This window comes from Chlamydotis macqueenii, chromosome 1, assembly GCF_036417535.1.
Source record: "Chlamydotis macqueenii isolate bChlMac1 chromosome 1, bChlMac1.mat, whole genome shotgun sequence".
Taxonomy (NCBI): Eukaryota; Metazoa; Chordata; class Aves; order Otidiformes; family Otididae; genus Chlamydotis; species Chlamydotis macqueenii.
Window position 1 is genome coordinate 100,827,235 of NC_141556.1, and position 23,758 is coordinate 100,850,992.

The window sequence follows — 23,758 nt, forward strand, 5'->3', positions numbered from 1 at the left end:
TTATTACCTCTATTACATCTAAGCACTCAGTGTGAATATTGATAGTGAAACATAAATACACATTATGTATTTGCTGTTTACCAACATCTATTGCTTAAGCTTATGCCTAACTAAAAGTATTTGATTTGTTGCTAATATAAATTGTTGTGTGATTGAAAGGAAATATAGACAGAAGAGTTTTTGTTTATGATCAATTAAGATGGAGGTTGAAAGAATTTCTGCCGCTGTTTGAAATGGTACCTGGAGCTAGATAAAGACTTCAGTTTAATTAAAAGGGTAGTTCAAAGGACTGTGGTCTTATTCAAATATTTATACAGTACTGCTTTAGATTTCAAAGGGAAAAAAGCAGAGTCAGTGCCTACTGATAAATATTATTTATTTCAAATGGAAGTAGTACTCAGTGACCAGTCAAATGATGCCTTGTTACTCTCCAAATATCTTATTTCCCCACAGCACTATTTTGAAAATTGGCCTATTCTAAATTTTAAGGCAATAGCAGATGATTATGGTCATTCATTTGTACCCCTTTCGTAACATGGGCCAAATGTCTGTAAATCTGTAACTTTTCCAGACGGCTAATGATGATAGATTGAAATGTAACATCTTCCGTATACAAATAGTCCTCATTTAAAGTCTTCCAGTAGTGGGGAACTCACCATATTTATAGGTGGAAAGTGTCAGTGCATAAGCCTTATAAGTAATAATTTGAACCTTATTTGTAGCCTGAATTTTTGTATTTAGCTTGTACCTTGTGACCCTTTTCTGACAAATTAAAAAGCCAAATACTATCAGAAATCTCTTCCTCATCTAAATGTGTGTATGCCATTTTTAAGAATTCTTTTGTCTTTACGATAAGCGATACAAATGTTCTCTCTCACTCTAAAAAAAACCCCAGTTTTTACAAACACTGAATCACTTTGTAGCTCTCCAAAATTTTAACATCCTTTTTGAAGTATAACATCAGAGCTGAACCTGATGCTGAACTGAACTGGAAAACTAAATATGTTTGTTATGCTGCAAGTAGACCTAACACTGCTTACCTCCTTATAATTAATTTTTCTTTTACTTATGGGTCTAAGCACTTGCTACCTGAACTAGAGTATTGTCTTACACAGATGAATAAGTAGAACATAGCAATATTTTTGTCAGCGCTGTTGTGTTCCAAGATACTGAGCTACATTTAGGTGGAGGGATTGGGGAAGGTTGTGTTGAGACTTGGACTGCATAGTTATATCAGTACATGTAAATGTTAGTTCGCTCTGGCTAGCATGCAACTGTCTCACAAACCAGTCCAAGTCTAGCTCTATAGGAAACTGTCTTCATCATTTACTACTCTAGCAGTATGCAGCTCAGCTGAATTTTTTTTATTTTTTAATTTATATACTCAATTATTCTGAAAGATATCAAATAATGTTAGACTAAGGCAGACTACTGCAGCTCCCTTCATCCCTACCGATTAGAAACAAGTTAATGTGAAAATTCCTCATTTGCAATTACTTTTTGTGATCTTTCAGTTAGCCAGATTTTAATTAATTTAATGCGAGCTATATTGATTTTATATAAAGTTAATGTTTTCCTGAGAAGGCAGGAAAGAGTAGTGTCTTTTAAAAGTCTGTGTTGTCAACAGAAAATTTATCAACCAACAATTTCATAAAAATGACAAAAAAATATTTCAAGTCAAGTGTTTAATAACAAGCTTATAACATCTTTCTGTTCTCTACTAATTGCACATGCCATTAACTTAGCATCTAGAGAAGAATTCCAGGACCATTTGCAGGTGAACATCCAAGGTTATTTCATTTACCTTGCTTGAATAATGACATTATTTGTTAATAAATCATTGTAAAGTACTGTGGTGGGTTGACCCTGGCTGGATGCCAGGTACCCACCAAAGCTGCTCTATCCCTCCACCTCCTCAGCTGGACAGGGGACAAAAAATATAAAGGAAGGCTCGGGGCTCAAGATAAGTACAGGGAGAGATCACTCACCAGTTGCCATCACAGGCAAAACAGACTTGACTTGGGGGAAATTAATCTAATTTATTACTATTCGAATGAGAGAAGGGTAATGAGAAATAAAACCTAAGTCTTGAAACACCTTCCCACTACCCCTCCCTTCTTCCTGGGCTTAACTTCATTCCTGAATTCTATACCTCCTCTCCCCACAGTGGCATAGGGGTACAGGGAAAGTCCATCTGATCAGTCCATCAGACGTTGTTTCTATTGCTCCTTCCTCCTTGGAGGGAGGACTTCTCACACGCCTCCCCTGCTCCAGCTTGCAGTCTCTCCCACAAGAGAAAGTCCTCCATGGACTTCTCCACTGTGAGTCCCTTCCACGGGTTGCAGTCCCTCAGGAAGAGACTGCTGCAGTGCAGGCTTCCCACAGGGTCACAGCCTCCTTCGGGCATCTGCCTGACCCGACATGGGGTCCTCCACAGGCTGCAGGTGGATCTCTGCTTCTCCGTGGGCCTCCATGGGCTGCAGGGGGACAGCCTGCCTCACCACGGGCTGCACCACGGGCTGCAGGGGAATCTTGGCCCAGAGCAGTATTAATCCTCCCCCTCCTTCTTCACTGACCTTGGGGTCTGCAGAGTTTTTTTCTCACATCTCCTCACTCCTCTCTCTGGCTGCTGTTGCACAGTTTTTTCCCCTTCTTAACTATGTTATGACAGAGGCACTGCCACCATCACTGGTGAGCTCGGCCTTGGCCAGCGGTGGGTCTGTCTTGAAGCCAGCTGGTATTGGCTCTGTTGGACATGGGGGAAGTGTCTAGCAGCTTCTCACAGAAGCCACCTCTGTAGCCCCCCTTTACTAAAACTGTGCCATGCAAATCCAATACAAGTGAGAAATCCAAAATTAGGATTTTTCTTTAAAGTGATAGACAAGTTATAAAAAAAGTAATGGAACACATGTTTATTCATCAATTGTGAGACATTTTGAAGCTTTGTATGCTTCAAATAAATCATATTAACAATAAAAAATAAAAAATTCATGAATTCTAATAGAATGCTGTATTAGGTACTTTATAAATTTGAGAACTATGAAAAATTAATTGGCCTGAAACCCTGATCTTGATTAAACTCTTTAATTTCTTTACCATAGGCACAGATGGTGACTTTCTTGTATTGCCCGGTCTGCCAAATCCTTACATTCTTCCTACTCTTCCCACATCTTCCCACATCTTTCCTTTTTTTTTCTAAAATCTATCTTTAACTTTTCATCCTTAAATCATGCTATTTTGGATTTGCTACCAGATGTGATTTAGACCCCAGAACTCCAAAGCTCAAGAGAGAGGTCCTGAATCATTGATTCTGACAGAGGTCCAATATCTTCAAGCAGATACTCTAATTCATGCCACAGAATAGAAGCTGTCCCAAGGATTTTTAGAACTGTATGGAATTGCCGATGCAAAATGGAGAATTTTTTTCTTAGAATGTTCGATGTTTAGACAATAGTAAATTAAGTTTCTCGATGAAATGAACAAACAAATGAAAAGGCAGATGTCTCATATTTAGAAACTGTCTTTCTTGATCTCTCTGCATGTTTGCCTGGTCCTAGTGTTCAGCAATAGCAGTTAGCACTGCATACCTCAGAATATCTCATTTCAATCTTAAAGTACTTCCTTACCATGTTTTATGTTTTCAGGCATTTGTTCTTCAAATTTTACTTTGGCCTATCAGATTTCCTCACTGAATGTGCCAGAAGCCCCAGGGACTTTACTTTTTCTCTGCATTTCCTAAACAAGAGCAACATCCGTGTTCAGATTTCAAGCTACTTGCACAGGCTTTCCATTCATCCACTGGTCAGGAAGCTAATTTTGGAAGAAGGCTTTTCAAGCAAATGCATACCAAAACGTTTTACATTCTTATGCTAGTAATGACATTATTTTTCCCTTTTAAAAGTCCTTTTTAAGATTGCTTTTCAATTGCTTCCTCCCTTTCCCACGTTCCCCCATAAATTGGAGCCCATCAGCTCACTGAAGCACAGGATCTACAGCACTTCGGAAAATGTAAAGGTTGCCCTAATTAGACTTTATATTTTTCTTTCCTATTATTCTTAAATGCTGTTGCTTAAAATGCCTTGTAAATACATCTGACAGCCTGTTCCTGTCTATTAGAGCTCCAGTTCTCACTGTCCGCATTTATCTATCTTACAGCTACTCACTATTATCTATCTAGCTGTCTTTCTGTCACTTTTTTATCTTTCACTCTGCTGGAAGGTCTGCTGCCTGATAGACGTCAAATTGAAATAATGAAAGGATTTAGCTAAGAGACAGAAGTGAGCTTTTCTACCAAATACACAACCTTTTAAAAGATTTTGGAGAAATTTGCTCAAAGAAAAGAAAGGAGAACAGACTAGAAGATTCTCTCCATCTTTCATGCTCTTCCACTGTGACTAAAATGTCTGCACCATTTCTTCCAGACTGCCCAGTGAGGAAGTGAAGAAGCCTCGGGATATTTCTCTTCAGCCTAGAGAAGAGGGAAAGCGCAGCTCATCCTCCACAGAAATAGGTGAAGGAGCTAGAGAGTAGTTGAGACAGGGCATGGATGTAAAGAGTGGGGACAGAAGTGACACCAGGCTGGATGCCGACAGGATTTCTGGGCGTGGTGTTGAGCAAGGAAGCTGGAATGATGCAATTAGACACTTTCAATATGTCATTACAGTCATATAATCTGAGTTAAGCATGAAGAGTTTATCTGGATAATACGCGTCTGGGTACATGTTTGATACATGCTGCAGCTGTAAAATCAAATAATCACTTTGACTAATCACATTAGTTCCAGCTACAACGTGTTTGAAGAGTTTTGACACCCAAACATTATAATATACTATCTAATCACCTGATGGGCTAAGTAATAAATCCTCCCTTTTCCTTGTCTTATGCTACTCATGTTTTAAAGTATGTTTTTGTCAAAATGAACTTACTCAGCAGATGGGCAGAGATACTTGGTACATACTACCAAACAAAACAGCCAGCCTGGTTAGATAGGTACTAAGCTCCCTTATGAGCCTTAGCACTGCTAGTGGTTTACATATTCCTCTTGCACCAGCACTTCCTCACCCCCTTGCTTTATCAATCAACTCAAATGGAGTATGCCCCCACACATGATACAGCCACATTCATCCGTGTGATCACAGAACTACTGATCATCACTGCACTGGGTGGATTTGGGTAGGGCATAGTCAGCAGGTATGACACTGTGCACTGGACAGTGTAGAGAAAACAAAATATTTATTTTAGATATATGAGTACTGGCCATATTGTCTAACAAATGAGACTCTGGAAAAAATGGCATGTACTTCTATGATTAAATGCAGCACTCTAATACTTATACACGAAGAGATGAAATAAGGTTGCAGGAACTTGCTTGGCTTTGCAACCTATCATAATTGTCTTTTAAACTGAGTTTTTTCTGTCTTGCATAGTCAAGAATAGTCCTGAGGAGAAACACAGAGTCATATACCAATATGTACAGCTGATGACAGAGAGATTTAAGAATATGCACAACAGAAACAATACATGTTAAAGCTCTTATTATTTACAAGTTGAACTTTACCTTAAGAAAAAGCTAGAGAAATGAGAAAAAAAAAACAGATTAAATGAAATGCTGAATTTAATTTAGAATGGCAAAATGCTGTAAAAATTTTAATTATTGAGTGTTTCGGATTACTATCTTCTCAGTGCCTAGATAGTGTTTTGTGGAACTTTTTAGCTACCTGTGAAGAGTCTGTATATGTGCATACACATGTGCTTAGGTGTGTGTTGTTCACTGTGCCTTTATTGATTTGTAGAGGATCACTTCAAGCAAAAATACCTATTTCCATCATTTTGCCTTACCTGCCTCTCTGTCAGTTTTTAGCAAATCCACATTTTCCAATTATACTTGTCTGTCATTTGACATTTTTATCTGACAAGTAAATTAAGGTCATCAGGAAGTTTCAAGCTTGAAACTCCTTGTAGTGATTTGGCTATTTGAAAAAAAAAAAATCCTAATATATTGGACTCTGGAACCTCTGCCAACACAGTAAAATATAAACAAGAGAAACAGAATGATCACTTTTTAAGTAGCTACAGTTCTCAGCTAAAAATTGCATTGCTTAGCGGTGGAAAGAACTAAGTCAGTCTGAAATTTCTCCCCTTCATGAATTTGACTGTGTTTCCTGATTGATAGAAAATATATGGTATTAAACTGATAGATTGCATTCTATTTTACTAAAACACCAATAAATGGCAGCTCCATTCAGCAGAAATAATCCAGGAGACATGACGTTCTTCATCTCAATAGCTACAGAGTGCTTCTTTGGACCATGGAATCATTCCCTGCATTTGCACCTTTAATTCTCATGAATAAAGGCTGTGGGTTGTCTCCTTGGCAATGAATGCTGAAGAAAACCACAGTTAATTTAACTGAGCTCATGGTTTGCTTTTCTCCTGCTGAATTCACTATTTTTGCACACTTTGTTTTCCTGTTAAAAGAAATAAAGGCAGCTGCAGTTTGTCCTTTCACTTCCATTGCAGAGATGGGCAAGACAGTCTCATCTAAAACCTCCTCCTCCATTTACAACTTCAAACTCTGCCTGGCTGTAACAGTCCATGTAAAATTTAGCACAACCTTTACTAGTCTGAAAATAGTATTCAGTGTTTGATTTGGAGAGCCTGTTATTATTTGCATTGTTACTTGTGTGACACGGTATTTGTTATGTTGTATTTTTCCAACTAAATCTGACCCTGTGGAACATAATACAATGCAGAGCTAGAACCTACTCCCATAATATTACTTGATACAGTTTTGGAGATTAGCTATTCAGTGAGTATTTGCTACATCATTTATTGGAAGATGTATGTATTTAACTTGTTTGTGGAGAGCTTATGACCACAGATGCTGAATGCCTTGTAATTTACTGCCTGTGCATATCTCCATTAAATTATATGGACAGAAAGACAATGGCAGAAATTTAACAAGTTGTTTTTGCTGAAAATTTGACATAAAATACTGTTGGTTTTATTTGCTTTACTACTATTACAAAGCCAGTTTACACTGCTAATTTCTAAACGACTCACAAATATTTAGAAGCTAAATGTTTTTCTTGGAAACAGCATTTTATGAGGCTTTGGGCAGCAATGTGTGCATTGTATTGGGCTTCATCAACTGCAAAGTGAGAGAATATAGCCTGCTGAGCTTTCTCTTTGCAGCAACCTAGGTGATTTCCCTAAGCTTTAATCATCTGATGCCTAAAGAAAGCTGAAGATTTTACTTATAGAACAGTTTGCAAGTTTACAAAATCAAAGTTGCTTTCCTGATAACTCTAAAATTTCTTTTCTTTTCTACATTTACTGTTGTCAGAGGTCATTGAATAGAATTATTTATTCTCCTTTCAGAATAATGCTATGTTTCTCATGGAAACAGGAAGTAAGAATTAGGTAAATGTCATGTAGTGAAAATGGTCAAGTGCAACTGAGTTTGAGAAATAAAATTTTGGAGTCACAACACAGGAGACAGAGAAAAAACTGAGCCTCATTATTTTTCTGCTGGTGTAGTACTTGGACAGTGAGGACCAACCAGACTGTAAGCAGGTACTTTGTCAACGTAAAGATTTAATATTATACAGAATAAATTAATAAAAAGAGCAAATGTCTACAGACTGGATCATTTCAGGTGATCTTTTTTAACTCCTAAATGTCCTACAAAAAGCAGAGAGAAAAACACGAAGCCTAAGAAAAACAGTATTTTTTATTCAACTACAGTGTTGTCAGTCTCCAGAGCATGTTGTAGGTAAAACTGTACACATTTTGTGACAATAAAAATAAATACCATACATACAGAAGAATCTGTGACGCTACACATTAAGTGTGCCTTTTCTGCTTTGCTTTCTCCTGAACCTAATTTAATATCACTTACGTACATAGAACTCCTGCTAACTTCACTGCAACAGCTAGATGGAGAAAAGTTCTGAATTAGATGCAGGATTAAGCTAAATAAAGCTAAAGAAAAAATATGTTCTAGTTTTCTGTCCAAAATCCTGTCACATTCCAACTTCAGTGAATTCCAAATGTCTGATAATGCCAGCTTCTCATTTTATAAACATGTAAACATCTTCTGTCTTTCATCCTAGTTGGGACATGGCTTATGTTTTTTTCACTTCACAGGTGCATTCATATCTGATGTACTTGCTAAGCACCAAGGAAACTAATACAGAGTAATTGCAGCATTTGACCAGTGAAATGTTATCACCCATTCTACAAGAACCCTGGTGATAGAGGTTTAACCTCTTTTCTTTGTGCTTCTCTTTCAGCTTCTGATATGGCTGCGGAGCAGGGACAGATTCTTGTAATTGCCACTGCTGCTGTTGGTGGATTCACTCTCCTGGTCATCCTCACTTTGTTCTTCCTGATCACTGGGAGGTAATTAACACTACAGTGTTCTCATTTGCTCAGGGTCAGAGTCATCCAAAACTAAGAATTTAAGAACGTTATTAAGTCATCAAACCACATTTTCAGTAGTAAAATAAGGGTTAGACGTAGAGGGGTGAATGTCCTCTTTGTTCAGCATTGCTCATACGCACAATTCTGTCGTGAGAGTTCTTTTTCTTAAAAACTCAGTTTAGGGAGCTAAGCAATTATGTGAAATGAGAAAGTAGCTTGGCTGTTTTTAAAATAAGTTTCTGGATTTCTTGCCTGCAGAGTGAGAAGTTAAAAATACAATGTACAATATTTCTTACAAAATCTCATAGTTCTTAATTGCAAAGCTTTGGAGGGTGTAACCTTAGGATTTTTTGATGTCTTGGGGTTGGCAATGTCGCTCGCTGAAGGTACTTGAATAAACAATTTTTTATTACTTCTGCTATGTTAAATTTGTAGGAAAAAATAATACACAATTATGTATATATTTTTATATGCACATTTTTGCATCTGTTAAGAGAAAATATAGGAATTATGTAATAAAATTATACTGAAGAAAACTATTCCAAAGTACTAGCATGATTCCACTGCCTGATATCACTGGTGAACAGAAAATAGCTTCCTGAAGGTCCTGTTTTATTGCTTTTTGGCTTTTTTTTTTTTTTTTAATGGTATTGAAGATATCCCAATTAAATCTACATTACAGCAGTACTGTTGCACTAGCAGGTGAATTCACCAGTCTGGACAATAATTGTTTTTATAACTAACCTGATTCTTATACTTACAATTCTTTTACTACAGTGCTGATTGTCTACCTTCTTTCAGTTGATGTGTTGATCAGGATCAAATGGCTGTATGCAAGTTGGATGAGAAAGCATTTTGATTTGAGTGGCCAGACACCATGCTCAATTACCTAGAAGGTTTTAAGGGAACTCACAAATTCTAATTGGACTTGCTAAAAAAAGACATGGAGAGATCAGAACATCAGTCCTTGCTGTAGCTCAGATTCCCATAGGTGTAGCTGCTTCTACGGTGCCTTGTTTCCTTTTTCACTGAGCCTCCAAGTGTTTCCCATGTGATTTCAGGACTTCACTTGCTTCCACCAGGAAGCAAAGAAGAATTTAAAAGGTCGAAGACAGTGTGTCCCTGTCTCCTCTGTGAGACGTTGGTGGCACCGCAGTGCTGCCATGGATCAAGAAGGCCTGAAACCAGACTGATATGCTGTAGAGCTGTGGGCCTTGGAGCAGAGGAGTCAAGCTCATAGCTCCTGCAGGAAGTTTTGTGGAGGAGCTGTGTGGGCTCTAGCCCCTCTCTGCCCTTTTCCCCTCTCCCTCCTTCAGATGCATAAAACAGCCGGTGGAAGAGCCTCCATGTGAGAAGGATTCTTTGTGGAGTTTCCTTCTTAACCTGTCTTGGGGACAAAAAAAAATCCAGAATTGAGATGGGGTTCTGCACTATTCCTGTTCTAGTTTAGAGTCAGCATTCACACTTAGAGAAAAGGTGTTACATTGGCTCCTCTCAACATGATAATGGTCATCACAGACAGGGCTGATATCAACAGATGGTGCTGCACTTTAAGATTTGTAATTAAGTTTCTGTTTTGTTGGTATAACATTACCCCTCATTTGAAAAGAGTGAAGTCCTACCAATATAGGCCGGAGGGTTTTTTTGCAGTACCCTAGCAACCAAATATGGCACTACAGTAGCCACCTTTATGTGAATTAATACTCTCTGCACTAAATAATAATATTAGTTAAGTCTAGCATTCTTTTGAAGTTAATGGGAGCAGTTAACACTGGAACATATTGTGACCTTAGATAATCTTAAAGGCCAAGTAAATATTCCTACAATTACTACAAACACTGACAAACAGTAGGCTCTTTCAGAAGATAAAGGAATTATTCAGACAAAGATAAACTTTTGGAGGAAATGATGTGTGGAATCCTTATGTGGAATCCTGAAACGTAATCAAACACTTCCTTTAGAAAAAAAAAAATCACTAAACTCAGGAATGAGAATAATATGGAAATTAGTTTCTTTCTGGGTTTATTCCTCCTGTTTGCTCATGTTAAGAATATCAGAGATTCTCTTAGCTTTCTAGCACCTTACTCAATGGGACCATTTCAATTACGTAAGATATGAATTCATTTTGAAGTGCTGCTTAAATGCACTGATAAGAGTGTATTCCGCAGAAGACAGAGCAAGAAAATTTTGAATAAATACTCAATTTACTCTAGGACTGGAGGCAAATTTCTGCATGAAAAATGGGATTGGTACCCTACAGATGTGCTCTGCTTCACTGTTTAGAATTAGCAATTTGATGAGCTGTCGAGTCACAGGGCTGCTGATGAGTCTATTCATAGTGGAGAGGCTGGGTTAAATGAGCACCTGCCTCTGCACTTCACTGAGTGATTATGCACCAAGAGCAACCAGGAAGCGCGGCTGTCAATTGCAGATAGAAAAGTGAAAACGACAGTGGCTTCGAGGCGCAGGATATGCAGTGAGACGCGCGTCTTGGATCAATTCCAGGAAATGAGGTGTTAAAGCTCAGTGTGATTTACTCTTATCATTACAGAAATTATTCCTCTCCGATTGTTCTGTAGCCAACACTAATAGGGAATGGGGAGCTAGAGCTGGAAGACTCCTCTGCAGGTGATTTACTCACTGGCTTCTGTAGTCAAACTTTGGGGCCATATGCATACTTAGGAGGACTGGACAGGATTAAAGCCTTCTTTCTTTGACTGTTCTCTTGGGCAGACTGTTTAAGTGTAAGAGCTTGTGTTCAATGCTTTTGGCAGTTGGCACCCTACAGAACAGTTGCTCAGGTCCTGAAAATGGCACTGGCATGCTTAGTGGTCCCAGCAACTGGTGTACAGTCTCAAGATTTCCACAGAAGCTGAGAATCCGCTGGTTGCTGTTTCCCTCCATAAGGGTACATAACCATGAAAACAGGTGCCTTACAAGCTGCAGCCAATTATGACAGCTTCAGAAGTTTCTGCCCTTTAGGTGCTCATCATCACTTCTGTAGCAATGAGTGAATTTGTGAGTGATCCTACTGCGTTTCAGTAGTTTAAATGAACCCTTGACGATAGGTGGGCGTGTTCACATATTTCTCATCTCTCCATTGCTTGTATTTTACCAGATATACTATCTGTAATTATAGTTTATTTTATTTTATAAGGCTGGAAATGAACACACAGAGGCAACTCATTTTTTTCAAGCTAGTCTTGGAACCGAATATTTGCACACCAAAGCACACGTCCACACACACTGCTGTTCTCCACTGCATTCAGTGCCGCAATAGCCCTTAGCCCTTAGCCTAGCCCTTAGACCAAAAGATGTCCTTCTAAATCATACTTCTTAGGGTGTTCAGTGAGTGAGAAAGAGCTTGAAGACCAAGAGCAAATATTTTGGTTTTTTTCTGGTTGCTCCTATCATGTTACCCTCTAAATCAGTATTAACAGTCCTGCAGGCAGGCAGCATTCAGGCTGGAGGAAATTTCATTACAGGGAAACTGAAAGCTTGCCATGTGGCAGTTTTCTTCAACGTACCCTTGCATTGTCGGGTAAGATGGCTAACAATTCATGAACATCCTCAGAGTTTTGACCTTTTTGCCAAGGATTTGCAATTTTAGACCAATCATACAGGCATATGCTAAATCATCATATCCATATAACAGGCTACGTATTGTTTATCCTATACTATAGCTGCTATCTTAGAAGAAATAATAAGTCAGTGCCTGGCTCAGACTGTACAGAGCTACTCAGGAAAAACAAACAAAAAAAAAGTAGTTGTGATGTGAAAAAAATATTTTTTTTTCTTCATGAAACATGGTGAAGTCATAGAAACTACTATGAAGAAAATGTGAGCTTTTTTGACTCACTGGATATGAAAGTTAATAGGATAAGATTTAATTAGCACAAATCAATGTATGCAAACAAGAATGCAGGGAAGTAATAATTTATTAAAGTATTAGGATTCTTTGGAGAAGTAAAACTTGAACATAAAATATTGCATCAAACTTGAACTTAAGTGGTCATTTTCATACTAATCCTTAAACTATGATATCTGTTTGCGGTTCTTCATGCATATTTTTCTCTTTACATTCATAAGTAAATATATATTCCAAATGCAAGGATTTTGGCTTTCATAAAAGTGCAGATAAAACTTAATGTGCATTTATTTTATGCATGACAAGTATTTTCATTAAAACCTCACTTGTTTTTCTTAAAAGATGCCAGTGGTACATAAAGGCCAAAATGAAATCTGAAGAGAAAAGAAGGGCTCATTTGCAAAATGGAGATTGTAAGTAGTTCAACACTGTTACATAAGATCTGTATCATGTTGCAAATTAAGAATGTTCGTTGTTTCCTGTACAGCTTTTGGCCTTGATGTTTTAATCTTGTCATTTCAATAGTTCCTTATTGTCTGCACCATCAACGGTGTTTATTTTTATTTGTATGTCCTCTTGAACAATTTCACTGAATTCACTCTAGTTAATAAGGTTTTTTGATATTCTATTAATATTTACAAGTTTTTCAGATGTATTTCTTTGAATTCTCAACTGGTCTGAACTATATTGAATTTCCACCTCAAAATTCTATTCTTGGTAACTATGTGCCTTATCTGTATCCAGTTCTCTTTGGCTTTAGGGGATCTACACTTCCAGCCACCCAAGAAATAAAAGTGGAATGGGTTGCTTTCCCTCATGTTCCTGCTCACTGATCAGTACAGTGAGAGGCAATCCTGGCAATCTCTCGTGAGGAGTATATTAGTTTCTTTAGTTTAGTTTAGCTACTTAGTTTAAATTACTAGCTTCACTGTTATATGTTAGAGTAGATATTTAAAGTTTTTATTTACTCAAAGAGTATTATACAAAGGATATTAATTTTTTTTTGTCATTTTTTTTGTGACATCCCTGGAAATACTGTGATCAAGACAGAAGCTAAGTCACTAGAAGTAGCATCTTTCTTCAGGTGACACCACTATATCCAGCCAAGTGGCTCTTTCTGTCAAGGAAAAGGACACATCTCCTAATAAAGGATACTTCCTAAGAAGATTTGTTTGTCATTTATTTCCAAACATAGTCAGGAAAGAAGACAAAAACCTTACTGATGGAGAGTTTGATACATGCCTCTGAGACCATGACTGAATTTGAAAAAGCCTCCCTCAGTGTCTTTCAGGCCAGGGTAAATTATGACTCTATTTCATGTTGTCACAAAGCTTCATCTCAGAGGCTTCTCATTTATTTGCATTTATCTCAGCATTAGACTTGAGGGGGCAAGTCTCTACTCATGTATGTGCTCCACAGAACCAAGGATAAAGATAAATTACTGTGATTCACCCCGACAGCTAAGACTGTATTGCCAACAATAATCCCTCCTTTACACTGAGCACTCAGCACCTCCTTAAGAAATACCTCCGTCATGCTAGCAGCAATCTTTATCTGACTACCTATAGATTTGGTATCCATCATTTCTACTTGAAACAATATGTGGGGCTGCACAGTCTCTGCTGGCATCAGTATAAGGGTGACCTCTCCTAGACTGGCTGAAGCTGTTTAAAAAAATGCTCTGCTGCAAATCCTGCACTGGTTAACGTCACCTGTTCCTGTTCCGAGGTTTGCCATGTCTATGCCTTACATCCTATGCTTCTGCTGTGTGCTAAAGAAAACCATCTCCTGTTCATCCTTCCTTTCTCCCTTGGGAGCTTGGTCTGAGTAAGAGAAAGGTTTCAGGAAATGAACTCTTTGAAGGGAGTTAGCAACTGTCCATGATCTTGCTGATAATATGACATCCCAAGATGTCTGGTGTTGTCCCCATTTCTGTATGCTATGTGCGCTCTGTCAGCAGTGGTCCAAATGGCTGTTGCAAACTGTTTAATGAAGCCCAGCCACATTCATATATTCTGAACATGTGTTCTTCACCTAATGTATTTAAGCTCATCAGATAATGTGCTGCTTTAGACTCAGCGACTAAGCAATAAGAGGAGGAAGGCTGAGAGGAACTTAATTGTTTTTAAAAAATTTCTCTGGACTCAGCTGCAGTACCTTCCTCTTGTCCTGGTAATTTGATGCATTATCTACATCAACTTCTGTTAATGAATTGAAGGTTTTCCAGAATCTAATCGCTGCATGGCAGCAGCTCAAAAAAATTCCCATCCAGATAGTCCAAGAGAAACAATGTAAGTTCTTGGACATGCCATATTCAAGAACACGAGGGATATTAGCCATGCCAGAAAATGATGGCTTGCTGGAGCCTGCCAAAGCAGTCTGGCACCAACCCACTATTGCCATGGCCATCTCCAAAGAAGCAGACAGAAATTGCCGAAGCCTTGTAAATGGATTTGGATATTTTTGTTCTCATCTTGTGCCTGGCTCTCTGGTTGTTCAAGCTGATCAGAAGAGAACAAAGCAGCACAGTCCTCCAGGACCCATCCTCAGTGAAAAGAATCTCAAAGACTGGGCCTATTTGGCAAAAGAAATGTTCAGCCATCCACCCATAATGAAAGGAGTGAATTAGAAGGCACTGTTTTCAAAGTAACAGGCAGATTGCCTAAATTGCCCAAGAAGCAGTAAAGTGCTTCGGCATGAAATTACTGTTAGTCTTAAAAATCTGCTTTTCCCCATATCTTTGGGCCCTCACTTAGTGTCTCTGTAGACACCTTTTGAAGTGACCAGCTCAGAGGTTATATTTTCTCTCATGACTTGCTGCATTTTCCAGATTTACCAGCTGTACCTGAAACATTCCTTAAGGATGTGAGCTAAGTGCAGAGACTCCAAGGAGCCTCTTCAGACTAAAATACTAAATAACATTTGGAAAGGAAATGCTTACAACTGAAAAAAAAAAAAATCAAATGTACTTTATCTTACCCAAAATATCATTTTTCTTAATGATAAGGAGCAGCTGTTATTTTTCCCTAAGGAGAAGTTTCCAAAAACTTTATTGTCCTCTTAATTTTCCTGCCTGAAATGCTATACCTCAGGAGATGCTTGTCTTCAACTGGGACAGAGCCAGAACAGCATAAGAGTTTGACATTATCTTGTCAGTTGAATACCAAAGACTGAGGTTTTTAAAGGCTTTTGATTTTTTGTTCCTGTAGGACAGGATGGAGACCAATGTAGCTAGCAAACATGATAGTAACTAGAGATAAAAATAACAGAAAACCTAATACCCATATGTGTTGGTTTTATTCAGTGAGGAGGAGCTTCAGTGGCAGCTTCTGCAAGAAGCTGCTGGAAGTTTCCCCTTTTTCCTGTGGACTCGTTTAGCGCAGACTGACCTCTAGCCAGGGACGAGCCAATTGGTAGCAGAATGTTTCCTGATAACGCCTCTGCGATAATGTATTTAAGAAGGAGAAAAATTAAAAAAAAAAAAAAGAAGATAATATGTGAAGAAGCTGGAGCCGGGACAGAGAGGCGGAGGCGTGAGACTTGTGGGCCTTGCGGCCCTCACCCTCTGGCCTCCTGCTGGGCTGCCATATGGGCCTGATTCAGCCCAGCCTGGCTGCAAGAAAGTTGAGAGAAAGATTGTGTAGCTTGGTCCCAAGTGGGCCTAAACTATGACACCATATTTCCTCAGTTCTTTACAGTAACACGGTTTAACAGATAGGCAAAAAAAAAGGAAAGGATGGTTGATGTAACAATGCACTGCAGCAGTCCTGAAGAGGTATCCATGCTTTCAGTCACCCAGAACATCTCAGGAGATTTGAGCAGGGTCCAGCTTGACCTTGCTCACAGTTTCAGACAGCACTTTTGAATGCTTTTGATAGTGTTGGGTTGACAGAAGCTTATCTTCTGTCTATGGAGTTGTAGCACTCAGCTCTCTAATGTCCCAGAAGCCTCACCTAAAAAATCCACTTGAAGGATAAGAGGAAATGCTTAAGTCTGTGGCCAGTCTTTGAAGGCCCAGGTGCTGCCAGCAAATGGGGACAACTCATGTGAATTCTACCGTTGGTTTCTGTGAAATCAGTAGCAAACATTATGTGTCATTATCCTCTTCTGTTGGGTTGTGGAACTTTAAGTATGGAAAATTTAATATATTATTTCCCATCCTTTAACTTGTCTAGTCAACCAAAAAAGAGAGAAAACCATGTTATTACAGTGCATGAATGTCAATGAATGTTTGATTCCTAGTATTCTCTCTTTTTGGCAGTACGTTTCCCAGGAACCAAAACATACATTGATCCAGACACGTATGAAGACCCATCTCTTGCTGTCCATGAGTTTGCAAAGGAGATAGATCCTTCAAGAATTCGTATTGAGAGAGTTATTGGAGCAGGTAAAAGTACACTCACTTTTAAAAAATGTCTAGGCATGTATAGGCTGCTTTTCTCAAGTCACCAGGACAATGCAAGTGGTCAAGTATAGAACAAAATGTGGACATGTTTCTCTGATAGCACCAGTTCGTTCTTAAGTGTGGTATATATGAGGTACTGTATTTGTCTGATGTTCCAAATGTATTGTTATTTCAGTAGCAATAATTAGTATGTTACATGCTCCAGTGCCCATCTTTGAGTTATCCATTTGGAGCTTTCTTCAGCAATACTGTTTTATTAGTTAATAAGTAAATGCCAAATACAAATGCTTTTTTTTAACCTTATTTACTTTCTCTAACTTTAATGCTATCAAGGAAAAAAATAAAATAACTCACAGTACCACAGACTGCAAAAATCAAAGTTACATCTTGTGGAAGAGGATCAGTGGAAAAAAAAATATATATTTTAATTTACTCATATTGAGCCCTCCAAAGAACTCACGCTAGCAAGCATTGTCAGGAAAATTACTATCGGAAGACATAATGTACTGTGATCCTTCTTTTTTATCTTTTCTTCATATATCTTAGTCACTCGAGAAAGGAGAGGTATTTTTCAGTTGAGACCCCTCGTTTAATGATACACTACTACATTGATAGCAATGGCAATGTCTTCTCCAGTGTTCCTAAGAAGTGTTTTATGCAACAGAAAATATAATGCAAATAATATAACAGAAATAAAACCTGGTCTGTTAACCAACAAGGGGGGGGAAAGTATCAACCTGAAAATAAGACAGAAAATTCTGTTTCACACTGCAGTCCATATCACTATCACTATCCATATCCACTAGAGTGCTTTAGAGTTTACTTCATTGCTTAAACTAGATAATACGTAGCTGGAACTGTGCACCACTGGAATTATGAGAGACCCCCCAGGGGGCTGACTTCTGCAGAAAACATTCTGTCTGATTTATTTTATTTCTTCCTTCTCTTCAGACATACTATAGATATTGATGTCTTAGATTATAAAGCATATTGAACCACATTCAGCACTGGTATAACTCCTGATTTCAAAGGAGTTGAATACGACAGACAAGGATTGAGCTTATTGATTTTAGTTCAGATGAAAATTGTGTCCTTATTCTCAATTCATTTATGAAAATTCTTTACTCCATTTCTCTCCCTTTTCTTGTATGCATGGGAGTGAATTTTTGCCTGCTTTGACGTATTTTAATTTTATTTCTTTTTATCTTCTAAAATTACTTGAGTAATCTGCCATCTTCAAAGATATTTGCCTAGCAACACTTGCAAACTGGTTGCAATGAAATGTAAACTCATTTCCATGCAGGCAAGATAGAGGTTAAATACCATGCCTGAGGCACGGAGAGTACAAATTCTCACAGAGTTCTTCAATAGCTGCTAGGGAATGTAACATATCATTATCATTCACATCAGTCCTAAAGCTTGCTTTGTGCTTTCTCTCTAATTCTGTATTAAACTTTGCAAATGGATAGAAAATTGATTTATTATAATAGGAGAATTACTTTTAAAAGATGTTTACAATTTTCACCTAAGTAAGTGAAACAAAAAATTAAAACCTTTTACAAAATGAAACATTAAAATGTTTTAAGAAGTTAATTTGCAGATACATTTCTTAAATTTGGTTTGCTTGCACATTTTGTTTTGATTAATGATTTTCATTTTGAATTTCTGTAACTTGAACTTTTCAAAGCAAAAATTCCTTCCGTTGAAGAACTAAATTTTTCATTTTTAAAATGTCAAAATGGAACATTGCAAATTTTTGAAACTTTTTTCTTAGTATTTCTGGTCAAGAAATTTTTGAAACTGATCTTTTCCTGAAAACAGTTTCAAATTTACTGTGCAATGGAAAACGTCGTGTCCAAAAGCTCTTGACAATTCACTAGTTGCAGTGCAGATGGCTTTGACACTCAAGGCAAGTATTTTTTCTAGCTTCTTTTTTCAGCTTGCCCAACTCAGTAAACAAGTTATCTTTTTAAGTACTTGGTAAATTATAATCTTGGATGATGCGGGTTGGAATTGTACATTGTATTGTTTGGTACTATTGCAGCTATCTGAGGATGATACCAACAAATGATAGAATCGTAGAATTGCAGAACCATAGAACAGTTAGGGTTGGAAGGAACCTTTAAAGGTCATCTAGTCCAACTCACCTGCAAAGAGCAGGGACATCTCCAACCAGATCAGGTTGCTCAGAGCCTCATCCAGCCTGGCCTTGAATGTTTCCAGGGATGGGGCATCAACCACCTCTCTGGGTAACTTGTTCCAGTGTTCCACCACCCTCGCTGTAAAAAATGTGTTCTTTATATCCAGTCTGAATCTACCTCTTTCTATTTTCAAACCATTACCCCTTGTCCAATCACAACAGGCCCTGCTAAAGAGTTGCTCCCCATCTTTCTCATAAGCCCCCTTGAGGTACTGGAAGACCACTAAAAGGTCTCCCCGGAGCCTCCTCTTCTCCAGGCTGAACAAGGTGCTCCAGTCCTCTGATGATCTTCATGGCCCTCCTCTGGACCCTCTCCAACTGGTCCATGTCCTTCTTATGCTGGGGGCTCCAGAGCTGGACACAGTACTCCAGGTGGGGTCTCATGAGAGTGGAGTTGAGGGGGAGAATCACCTCCCTTGACTTGCTGGCCACACTTCTTTTGATGCAGCCCCGCATGTGATTGGCTTTCTGGGCTGCAGCCACACATTGCTGCCTTATGTTGAATTTCTCATCCACCATCACTCCCAAGTCCTTCTCCTCAGGGCTGCTCTCAATCCATTCTCCACCCAGCCTGTATTTGTGCTTGGGATTGCCCTGACTCATGTGCGACCTTGCCCTTGGCTTACGGTTCTCACAGGCTCACCTCTCCAGCCTGTCGAGGTTCCTCTGGATTGCATGCCTTCCCTCCAGCGTATCAACTGCACCACACAGCTCGGTGTCATTGGTGTACTTGCTGAGGGTGCACTCTATCCCACTGTCCATATTGCCAACAAAGACGTTAAACAGGGCCAGTCCCAATACCAGCCCCTGAGGAACGCCACTCATCACTGGTCTCCATTTGGACATTGAGCTGTTGGCCACAATTCTTTGAGTGCGGCCATCTAGCCAATTCCTTATCCACTGAGTGGTCTGTCCGTCAAACCCATGTCTCTCCACTTTAGAGACAAGCACATTGTGCAGGACAGTGTCCAGGTAGATTATGTCATTTGGTCGTCCCTTGTCCACTGATGCTGTAACCCCATCATAGAAGGCCACCAAATTGGTCAGGCACAATTTGTCCTTAGTGAAGTCGTGTTGGCTGTCACCAACCAATCACCTCCTTATTTTCCATGTGCCTTGAAGTCATATTTTCAACTAAACCTACTGATTATCTCATTTCTGATTACAGCACTGTTAAAAGTTTAAATCTCCTAACCAGTCCACTTACCTCAGATACACATACACTTGGACTTGAAAAACAAAGCCTTTGTATTTATTATTTTTGTGCTATGTTTCGTTCTCTGCTTAGAAGTGCAAAATCCAAGACTCCTTGAGTATATTTACATACTTACCCTCTGTTGAACAGGTACATCTGAATGCAGCACAAGACACTGGGATTTCTCTGCAATCATATATTAGCCATGTTATACAGACAATTTTGGTCTGTTCCTTTGGTAGGAACATAAGGGTAGTACTATGCAACATAAAAAAGAGCAAATATCTAAAATTGTTTCTTACACTACTCCACATAATTATGTTTGCCCATTAAACATTAAAACCAGGTTCAGAGAAGGTGGCAACAAATGGTCAAATTGAGAAAGTAAGATCTTCAAGTAGTAACAGCAGGTTGGCAAATAGCCTTTAATAGTTACAAAGATCAAGATGACATTTGGCCTGCAACAGTCAAAGATGTTGTAGCCAAAATAAAAAGAGAATGTTTATACATTCAGTTGTAGACTTAATAAACATTCCTTTTGCAAGTTCATATTATTAAGACAATAGCAAATGCAAAGCAGCAACAAGTTAAGAAAGGATGCTGAGCTCACAAGATTACTTTGGGAAAAAATTAATTAGTGCCATCTCTTGTCAAAATTCTTTTTCAGGTCCTTGTAGTGGATGTTTACTGAGCTGATATGTTTGAATGCAGCCACTATATTCTACAAAGTCAGTTAAATGAAACTTTGATCTCACCTCTCCCAGTCTTCCCCTCTGGCATGCTTTTGGTGTTCCAGTACATCTGCAGACTCTCTGAATTAGTATCCTTCCTTCTGGTGCTTTGGTGCAAATAAAGCAAGTAAAATACCGACTTTGGAAAGACCTTTCTGAATTATTCGTGCTTTACTTACTCCATGTGTAGAGGCAAGAGATCTGCATTAAAGTAATGATATCTGCACGCAGATCTGCATTGCAGTAACAATAACTGCACATAAATTCAGATTCAAGATGGATACATAGTCAGATTACTTCCCCTGAGTGGCTTCCTGTCATCTCCTAACTTACATCTGGTTCATCTGAGAAAAAAAATACTGGTTTGTAGACCTTTGTAGATAATGAGAGATTATCCAGGTTAATAGATGTTCATGGTCTCTTTTGTTAGTCTTCGAATAACTTCTGCTTATATCTTGGTTGAAACTGGAGGATAAAGGCCGTGCAGGAAACAGTTTTCAAATAAAATGGAAATTGCAGTTTGATCAAATGTTCATAATAGCAAGCAGATTACAATATCAAAGGCAAAACAGAGCCTATTTGTAAGTGCTTAGCTTATGTTTCTCACGGCAACATCAACCAAATAAACAGATATTAATGAAGTTTACATTCTAGCAATAGTTATTGTTTAAATGTTCAAATCGATTAGTTCATTCCCTTTTATTTTATCCACTACTTATGGCAAAGTTTTACTATTGTTTAATATGATATTACATATTCTTATGTTCAAAACTCTTGGCTGAGTTTTTGGGAGGTTTTTGGTCATTAGTTTTAAATATTCCCTGAGATCTCCCATTGGTTCATTACAGAGATCACTGCTGGGTGCCTTTTTGCCGATTCCCACAAGTTGCCATCTATTCATTGCTGCAGATTTTATTCAGATGGTCCCTTTCAGCCACTTTTCATATTGAGCTTGCTGCACCTACTGACATATTATCATATTGTTTGATTTTATCCTATCTATGACACCTTTTTCAGCCCCATCAGTTCTTGCTCTTTGGTTTAGGGATTCAGCACCCCTTCATGGAAGGAATTCCCAGAGGTACTTTTTCAAGTATGTCTTAAAAGTTACAATTATCCTCTTAGTGTCTTTGTTAAAGGCCTCAAGGAAGAGGCCAACTCTTTTTTTTTTTTTTCAGAGAGAATACACTATGTTATTTTTATAATCTAAATCTTCTGTCAGTTCTGCTATAGGTCTAATGACTAAAACTGGGGAAAATGAGTTGAGCTGTATTTGGTGCTGTGACTTTTCAGTTCTATCAACAGCAACTGACTGTGCTGTAAGACATTTGTTTTGATCCTATGTAGTAATACCAGATGGTATATCAGACTGTTAAGTGACTGACAATTCCCGTTTCATTTTAAATAACATAAGATATGTTATGACTGAATGAGAAAAGAGATGGGTGGTTTGCACACTGTAAGTTTCTAGACTGCTCGATTAGCTTTTTGTATAACATACAGAAAGACATGTGTGGTTTATATCATTAAACCAGGGATTATTTTCACTTTATTAAAACTGCACAGACAATGAACACTATCTTTTCTGTAGTTATCACTAGCTTTTGCCCTGGAGCAAGGAAAGTTGTCGACTTCATTGACATTTGGCTCTTAGCTTCTACTTATTACACATGCAGTTATGAACCTTTTCTGCTGCAGGGTCAACATTTGTCTTGTTTATCTTTCAACTTGAGCAACGAGACTTAGATTCTTAGATTTTAAAAATCCCTTTTGTTGCATACATTCCCCTTTGACTTTAAAAACATTCACAATTATTTGTATGAGCGAAAGTGTAGAAAAAATACTCTGGGATTAAATCTTGTCAAATTCTGTCTCAGTGTAAATAGTTCAATGCTTTCGTCTATATCATTCATCTTCAACTAGTCTAAACGAGAACTAGAAGTTATTGCGCATACCCTAGGTTTCTAAATGTAGCAACTGTCTGTTCTGTGAGCTGATGATCACTTACTATCTGTTTAACATCAAATCACAAAAAAAAAATGCTGTTAGTCTTTATGCTCACCAGTATATCAAACCCAATATCCGAAGGGAGTGAAATTTCTTTCTACCTGTAGAAATTGTGCATCCAAAGAAGGGAAAAGAAATAGGTCAGGGAGAAGACACAATGTTGTACAGATAATAAATGTGGGGGTTATAAGTCCTTCAGTTGCCTCCTTCAGTTTAATTCATTTCAAAACACTTGGTGAATAGCCCTTTACAGTCCCTGAGGTATGAATACCATTATTTATGAAATTCTGAAGTTGTAGTACTCTTGTATAATCTTATAATAGCAAAACAATTTATTCTATAACCTATGCTTTGTAAATTATTCTCAAAAAGGAAATTTTGCAGCTCAGCAGATTAATTGATCATGAAATCTCTTTAAAAATCTGGATGTTAAGTATTTTTGCTTTTCACTGTTTCATCAAGAGAAAGAAATTGTAAATTTTTCTCATTTTAGGCATTTAAGTTTGAAAAGCCAGTGAGATGCAATAAGGTCATGGCTTTAGAGATGTGTTCTAGCACTGCTGGATGTACCACAGAACAGAAGATTGATATACCATGTCTCCTTCAAAACATTCAGTTTTCATGACTTTGTTTTATGGTAGGACTTAAGAAGTCCAAATTAGCTACTACTTTTTCAGTGGCAGTACTCAGGCAAACAAACTTTTAGGAGAGCCTTCTGAGAGCTAAAGGGACAAAATCGTATAGGAAAATCCCTACCCAACTTCCCCTTTTGTCAGAAGATTCCCAGAGCATTAGTCTGATGACATGTATTTTCACAGTTACGCACACATCTTCAGGGAAGCACATGCTTTGATTTATTTTGAAAAATTAAGTAGAAATGAAATAAATGGAGGGGGTTTTTTTTTTGTAGAAAGAAGACCTAGAACAT

At 38.1% G+C, this 23,758-nt stretch overlaps 1 protein-coding gene across 2 annotated transcripts in view; it reads left to right on the top strand.

Annotated features, from left to right (window-relative positions):
• Positions 1 to 23,758, top strand: part of EPHA6 (EPH receptor A6) — a 535,028-nt gene that overhangs the window by 397,240 nt on the left and 114,030 nt on the right. For both annotated transcript variants that reach the window (XM_086763129.1, XM_086763139.1), the window contains 3 exons: positions 8,295 to 8,403; positions 12,635 to 12,705; positions 16,554 to 16,679. In XM_086763129.1, coding sequence (XP_086619255.1) covers positions 8,295 to 8,403; positions 12,635 to 12,705; positions 16,554 to 16,679 — 306 coding nt within the window. The remainder of the gene's footprint in view (positions 1 to 8,294; positions 8,404 to 12,634; positions 12,706 to 16,553; positions 16,680 to 23,758) is intronic.